The sequence below is a fragment of the Grammomys surdaster genome, unplaced genomic scaffold, assembly GCF_004785775.1.
Source record: "Grammomys surdaster isolate TR1022 unplaced genomic scaffold, NIH_TR_1.0 164, whole genome shotgun sequence".
Classification (NCBI taxonomy): Eukaryota; Metazoa; Chordata; class Mammalia; order Rodentia; family Muridae; genus Grammomys; species Grammomys surdaster.
In genome coordinates, this window is record NW_021604612.1 from 5,208,351 (window position 1) to 5,215,727 (window position 7,377).

At 53.0% G+C, this 7,377-nt stretch overlaps 1 protein-coding gene across 3 annotated transcripts in view; it reads left to right on the top strand.

The window, feature by feature from the left end:
* The window catches only part of Taok3 (TAO kinase 3), a 154,184-nt gene that overhangs the window by 142,957 nt on the left and 3,850 nt on the right, over positions 1 to 7,377 (top strand). For all 3 annotated transcript variants that reach the window (XM_028765382.1, XM_028765383.1, XM_028765381.1), the window contains 2 exons: positions 607 to 846; positions 2,676 to 2,888. In XM_028765382.1, the coding sequence (XP_028621215.1) occupies positions 607 to 846; positions 2,676 to 2,888 (453 nt within the window). The remainder of the gene's footprint in view (positions 1 to 606; positions 847 to 2,675; positions 2,889 to 7,377) is intronic.

Consider the following 7,377-nt stretch of genomic DNA (forward strand, 5'->3'; position numbering starts at 1 on the left):
GGGAGGGAGGGAGGGAAAAGCACCAAATAGTTAGATCTAGGAACAATCAGATGGAAGGGGAGTGAGTGGTGTCCTCCAGTCTCTCTCAGCATGCCCTAAGCTCTGCTTTTTAAACATAGATAATTGGCCTACTTCTGTTATGTATGAACACAGGGTATTTCCCCAGAAAGCTGAAGCAATGCAAACATTCTACGACTTCAATCTAGCGCGCAACACCAGTCACATGACAGAGTCACCTGAAAACGGTTTTAAAATTGAAATTAGGATTGCATACAATTATCAGACTTTGAGGGTGTGTCCTTACCTGACTTTAACCAGTAGCTGGCATGGGCGCCCCTAGCTTAGCCACACCAAAGCCTAGCACATTATCAAAGACCCACAGCCCCTCTACGAGGCAGGAAAACCTAGGTAGGATTGAACCCATTTCCCAGATAGCGCAGTTATGAGCACTGGGAAGTTCTCACCTTACAGTGAGTGGTAACCTCATCACCGGCCCAAGAGCTCTGATCTCATGAGGTCGTGCTGCAAACACCCTCCCTGCACTGTGTGTTTCTCCCTTTGCCCTCCACCCACCTCTCCCCACTGATCATTTGCTCCTGGATGCAGGAACTAAATAAAAAGAGGACCCAGAAGGAGATGGAGCACGCCATGCTGATCCGGCATGATGAATCCACCCGAGAGCTGGAGTACAGGCAGCTGCACACGCTGCAGAAGCTCCGCATGGACCTGATCCGGCTCCAGCACCAGACGGAGCTGGAGAACCAGCTGGAGTACAATAAGAGGCGGGAACGGGAGCTGCACCGGAAGCACGTCATGGAGCTTCGGCAACAGCCGAAGAACTTAAAGGTGAGAGGACGTGACTCGCAAAGCACCCTGACTGCACACGGCCTGCGTCCATCCTGCACACGGTGTCTGTGTCCCACCCCCAATATCAGACTCTGCAGGTGTGGAGGCCAGGGCTCCCGTGGGCTGTGACACCCGCTAAGCTGCAGGGTTCTCAGCCCTCCCTCTCTGTATGTTGCCCACCTGAGCCATTGGTCACCCCCCTCTTTGAAGGCAGTGAGGTGGGGATAGACAGATGGCTGCTCTTCCAGAGAACCTGGGTTTGATTGCCAGCACCCACAAGGCAGCTCACAGCCATCTGTAACTCCAGTCCCAGGTGATCTGATCTCCAAAGGATTTCCAGTCCCTTTTCTGGCCTCCAAGGGCACCAGGCATACATGTGGTATACAGACATACGTGCAGGCAAAACACCCATGTATGTAAAATAAAAACTAAAAAAAAATAAGCAAGGAGCTCAGGAAACGCTCGAGCAAGACTCACTGTCAGAAAACACAGATATTTACGTTACAATTCATAACAGTGGCAAAATTACAGTTAGGAAGTACCGATGAAAATAATGTTACGGTTGGGGGTCACCACAACCTGAGGAGCTGTATTAAAGGGTCACGGCATCAGGAAGGTTAAGAACCACTGCTCTAGACTCTTAAGTTTAAAAAAAAAAAAAAAAGTTGGGCTGGGTCTCATGCTGTACACATATAGGTAGACAGGTGTGCTCAAGGCTAGCCTGGTCTACATAGTGAGTTCCATGTAAGCCAGAGATACGCAGCAAAACTCTGTGTCACAAAAAGAAAAAGAAAAAAAAAACGGTGTCTCTACTATGCCCACCTCTGCCCTCCATGTGCATATACATAGCGTTCTCTGAGAACGTGGGCAAAGAACTGTCCGTGGTCCTAGCCCCAGTATGTGAGAAAACTAAAGGAAACATCTTTGAGGATGCAGCACTGGCTACAGCACCACCTTCCCACTATGGGGATCCCACGTAGCTCACTCGTAACTGGGACTGGCTCTCCAGGTTGCACTGGGGAGTAATTGGACCTTTGCAGCCACTAGGTAATCCTTGCATCCCACGGGGTGGCAAGTTCCGCGTCCTCAGTCACTAGAGTGTGTCAGGAAGACAGGCCAGTGCCGGTGCAGGCACAGATACAGGCCACCCTCAGTCACACTGCACATGTCCCTTCAAGGCAAACCCTGGGTGCATATGTGACCCCTGCCACTAGATGCTCTGAGTGTTCACCAAGGGGATAGCCGAGTGGCCTGTGCCTGCCACATACCCCTCCTACTTGCCAGAGTGCAAATATGATGTCACATTTCGGGGAGGCAATGACTCACAGTCACTCCCTCTTTCAGTGTCTGTGGGAGGGGCTTGGATGTGACTCCCTGCTCATTGCTCTTCTCTGTTGATGTCTCAGGGAGACACTGTGAGCCAGGGTGGTGGGAGAGGGGATACATGGCTGTGTGCACAGGTACCCAGAGAAAGGGGAGAAACGGCAAACAGTAGGAGCCATTAAAGCCTGGAGGAAGGCAGGGAAACAGTTGCCAACCTTTTAACAAGCTGCATGGTATCCCACAGCCTGCTTACGTCAGCACTCCCTGTTAGAATCCATTTTTTTCCTAAAGCTGTTTGTCAATTTGAAATCACTCCGTCCATGTCATGTAAAAGACAGAGCACTGGTAGAGTTACCTGCAGCCTGCACCATTCCTGTCCCTTCTGGTTGACGGCTGTCGCCTGCGAGTCCTGTGCTTGACTGTTTTGTGTAACCGGGGACTTCATGCACACTGACTCAGTTCTCTCTTTCTCTTTGTCACCCTTTTGTTTTTTTTAAATCTGCCAGGCCATGGAAATGCAAATTAAAAAACAGTTTCAGGACACTTGCAAAGTACAGACCAAACAGTACAAAGCACTCAAAAATCACCAGTTGGAAGTCACTCCAAAGAATGAGCACAAAGCAATCTTAAAGACACTGAAGGACGAGCAGACGAGGAAGCTGGCCATTCTGGCCGAGCAGTATGAGCAGAGCATAAACGAGATGATGGCCTCTCAAGCGGTAAGTGGGGAGGTTCGCCACGGCTGCGCAAGCGCGCGGAGGTTTGCTACGGCTGCGCAAGCGCGCGGAGAGCAAGAGAGCCCAGGACCCAGCCTTCATCCCCACGCACCTCCTGGGATGTATTGGTTTAGGATGTATTGCTGGCTTCTTTTCCTACCCGAGGAACAAAGGAAGGTGACGACGACAGAGTACAGCCAAGCCCGTGCAGATACTCACCGGAACGCATCTTCTAACTTGGAGCTGAAGGAGCAGTGCCAGTCCAGCGGGGGCAGGGGAGGGGGCGCATAAGGAGGGGAGATGGGTTGGCTACCTCGTGTACGTGTGCATACGGTTACTCATCAGAGGTTACATACCACCACCCAACCAATGTCAGGCACGCCCCTGCTGCCTCCGAGCTCAGGGCCAAGTGAGTTAACAGGGAGAGGGAGAGAGAGAGAGGCAGGCAGGCAGACAGACAGACATATTGGCTCAATAAACTCTGGCCAAGCTTCCACATGGAGCCCTGCCCTGGGCTCAGAGACAGTGGAGCCAGATAGGGTCTTCGATGCTGTGTCAGGGAAACTGGGAAGTCAGATCACTGAGTGTAGTAGCCAAGTACACTGAGTACTTAGTTCTTGGGGTACCCAAGGCCCTGGAAGGTCAAGGGGGAGCAGAGAAGCTGGCTTGGGGACACCTAGAGACCTAAAAGGAAGCCATCAAGGTCCAGAGGAGGAGAGAGTATATCTAGGGCTCAGAGCTGGAGGGTGAGCCCAGAGTCCAAGGAGGAGGATTGAGCTGGGAACCATGGCGCTCACCTAAGATCCCGGCACTCAGAAGACTGAGGCAGGGGCATTATGACAGCCTGGGCTACCAGTGAGACCCAGTCTTGCAAAGCAAAGTCTGGGGGTGGAGTTCATCAGTAGACCACCTGAAGGAGGACCCCAACACTGAAAAGGAGGGGGCACGGGAGGAGGGGAGGAAGGGGGAAGAGGGGGGGAGGGAAGGGAAGAAGGGATCGGAAGTCTCCATCCACCCCTCCTGCCTGATTCCCAGGCTAGCCCTTTCTGGTTCTCTACTGTGTCCTAGGCATCCTAGGACACCAAGGTTGTTGGCAGGTTAAGGAAAGGGTCTGTGGAGTGACTGAACGGTGTCATCGCAGAGCGACAGGCCCTGGTGGCCAGTGGGTTACTAAGTGGAACTAAGAGTTAGTCCCACCTGAGCAAAAGTGCAGAGGCCCTAAGGGGTCTGACGACAAATGTCCAGCTAAGCAGCTGCTGCAGCCGGGGAGTAACGTGGGGTTGGGGGCCGGAGCCCTCACAGGAGGAGGTGAGGTGGTTCTCCATAATGAGAAGGCTCAGGTGTCTGCTGTGTAGCTGACGTGAGCCGGGCTTCCAGCACATCACAAGAGGGAGGTGGGAGGCAGGCATGTGGATGTGGGGAGAGTGGGCAGGATTTGAGGGGCACTTAGTAGGGACACTTAGTAGGGCCTCGTAGTAGGGGCAGCAGAGGAAACTGAGGAATTGATAGGAGTCTGGGAGAGTTGAGGAAAGAGGTGAGTTCAGACGCCCAGCACAGGCATTGAATAATGTGGCCAAGGCACTGAGCCCTGTAGGTGTCTGTGTGGAGAGGTGCAGATACTGAAATCTGCATGTCAGTAGGGACACCAGGATTAAAGACGAAAGTCCCATGGCTTTGTCTTGATGGGGCAGCTGTAACTTAAGAGTCAGATCTACCAGGGACAGGAGGTGGGGTCTGAGGAGAGGGCTGGGGACAGACTCTGGGAGCTGTCCATGTTTGAGGGCTGAGTGGATAAAGATCAAAGAGGGCGAGCGCCCGCAGATCGGGAGGGGAGGACAGAGAGCAGGTCACACATGCCCGGGTGACAGTTCTCTCGGGAGGCTTCAAATGTGCAGGAACTGCGAGAGCAGCAAACCTCAGTGACCTCGCTTTGGACAGTGGCTTCAGCCAGTGCCCTGCATTGCTGGGACTAGAAGTCCTTACACTTCAAAGGGCTGGGGCTGCAGCCCAGTGCAAAGTTGCCTAGCATGCATGAGACCCTGGGTTTGACCCTCCACACTACGTAAACTAGCATGACGGCATCCTCCTGTGAGGTGGAACTTGAGGATCAGGAGTTCAAGGTCATCCTCAGCCACATAGTTCAGGGCCAGCCTGGGCTATATGAGATCCTGTCTCAAAAATAAAGAGTGCCCGTAAACCAAGAAGAAGCTACACGTGGGACCCTATTTCCCATCCTCCTCAGCAGAGGCAGGCAGAGAGACAATCAGCAACTGGACAGACGTGTAGCAAGCAGAGGGGACAGCTAAAGGAGGCTTCTGCCAGTAGAAGGGCTTAGACAGTTCTTGAGCTGAGGACGGCTGCTGCTACACTCACTTTTGCCTTCGCTCATCCACCCATCTGTCTTGCAAATGTCTGAGTGTCTGCAGTGTGCCTCAGGCATGCTGGGTACCATGATAAATAAGAGACCCCTCCTTCCCTAATGTGGTCCTCCTGGAATAATGGAGGGTGCAACACCCCAGGGAGCTGCTGCACATGGGATGGAGCAAGGACAGGAGGCAGCCAAGGATCCAGAAGGGCTAGCCTGCACTGGAGTGATGACAGGAGTGGCCTCACCACCACTATTGAGGCTGAGGAGCCTCTGGAGTCCTGGGGAAACAGTCACTCATCTGAAGAACCACAGGCATCGCTCGCGTTGTGTGGAGCGCTAGGGAGGGCCTTGCCTGGGAGAAGACAGGAGGGCTACACAGGAGCCAGGTCACCGCCTCAGCACAGCACACTGTCACCAAAGCGTAGGGGACCTTTCCTCCTGGGGAGACTGAGAGAGCACTGGTGCTGCTGCTCTTGCTTGGCCACAAGGGGATGTGGCTGCGCTAGAGAAGCTGGGATGAAGGGAGGCATGGCCATGTTTGAGAGACAGGTGAGAGGTCCAGGAAGCCCGATTGGTGATAGTGAGCCAAGATAGTGAGGAAGGATTCTCCAAGTCTCTGGGTTGAGCTTAACCGTATGGCATGACAGTGACAGTGTATTAAACAGTCAGTGGGACAGGCTGGGGCGAGGAAGCAAGAAGGAAGAGTCTGTAGTGGTCATGTTGAGTGCGTGGGTCTGGGAGGTGGCCCAAGGTGAAGCTATCTCACAGGGCCTCCTTGGGAAAAAAGCAGGGTGGGGAGAGACACACGGGAGGGGTAGGCAGTGTCTTGGAAGTCAAGGCTACAGGCAAGGAATTGCAAGAAAGGAGGGGGTCCATGATGGGAATCCATGCCGGGAGGTGAGGTCGCACCAGGATGTCTCACCAAGATGATCAGAGACCTGAGTGAGTGGCAGGCGAACTCAGGTGATGGGGGACGGACGGTACACGGTCAGATTCCTGTCTTGGTTTTTGGTTTGTTTTGAGACACAGTCTCTTGTAGCCCAGGCTGGGCTGAAACTCACTGTGTGGCCAAGAATGACTTTGAATTTCTGATCTCCCGCCTCCTCACCTCCCAAGCTCTGGGATACAGGTGTTCATTACCGCGCCCTGTTCATTCAGGGCTGAGATGAAGCCAGGGCTTCATGCATGCCCCATAGCACTGTAGCACCCCAGCCTGGCTCCTGTCCCCTTGGTTGTAGTCATGGCACCTGTGGCATTGCCAGGCTCTGCAGCAAGGGGCCGGTGAACATGTTATGTAAGACGGCAGACACAGGGTAAGCGATGTGGGCCAAGAGGAGAGCAGCACCCTCTCTCTCAGGACAGGAAGGAGGTGAGTCTGAGTATGGCTGTCACGGCTGTCCATCACTGGCCTCTGGCCATGAGGCAAGTGTAAGCCTTTAAGTACCTGCTGTGAATCCCTCCGTTCACCTGTACAAACCGTAGGCTCACTGAAGGAAGGCCATTTAGATGAGCTACTGCTCAAGACAAGAGTTGGCATCTAAGAGTTTTTCTGTGAGGGGACAGACTATAAATGTAAGAAGCCATGTGGACTGCAAGGTGTCTGTCATATCAGCCAGCTCACCTCTGCAGTGTAGCAGCAGCCGGAAATAGTGTGTGTCTGTGTGTGTCTGTGTGTGTCTGTGTAGTACTCCAGTTTCCCATGTATTTCAGGGTGGGGTCACATCCCTGTTGAGTAGTAGAGGCAATATTTGAACTTCCATTGTGAGGAGGCTGTGAGCCGAGTTACACTGCACGCGCCCCTGAATCCTTTTCTTCTGTTTAAGCCATTGTAGGACATGAGTGTAAGGTTCACCCACATTATTACAAACCTTAGTGTGCACTTGTCTGTGTGACCATGAGGAGAAGAATTCCAAAATCAGAAACTCCTGTGGCTTCTAGTACCTGGATTTGTCTGGTCAGAGAGAGAAGTTTGAGGATAGCTGGATGCCAGAAACAAAAGACGCTGTGGTGCTTGTCTAGCATACAGGAACTCCTCAGTTGTGTCACTAGCACTGCTAGAATCCCAGCATGGCAGTATACACCTGTAATCCCTGCATGGAGGTGCACACCTGTAATCCCTGCATG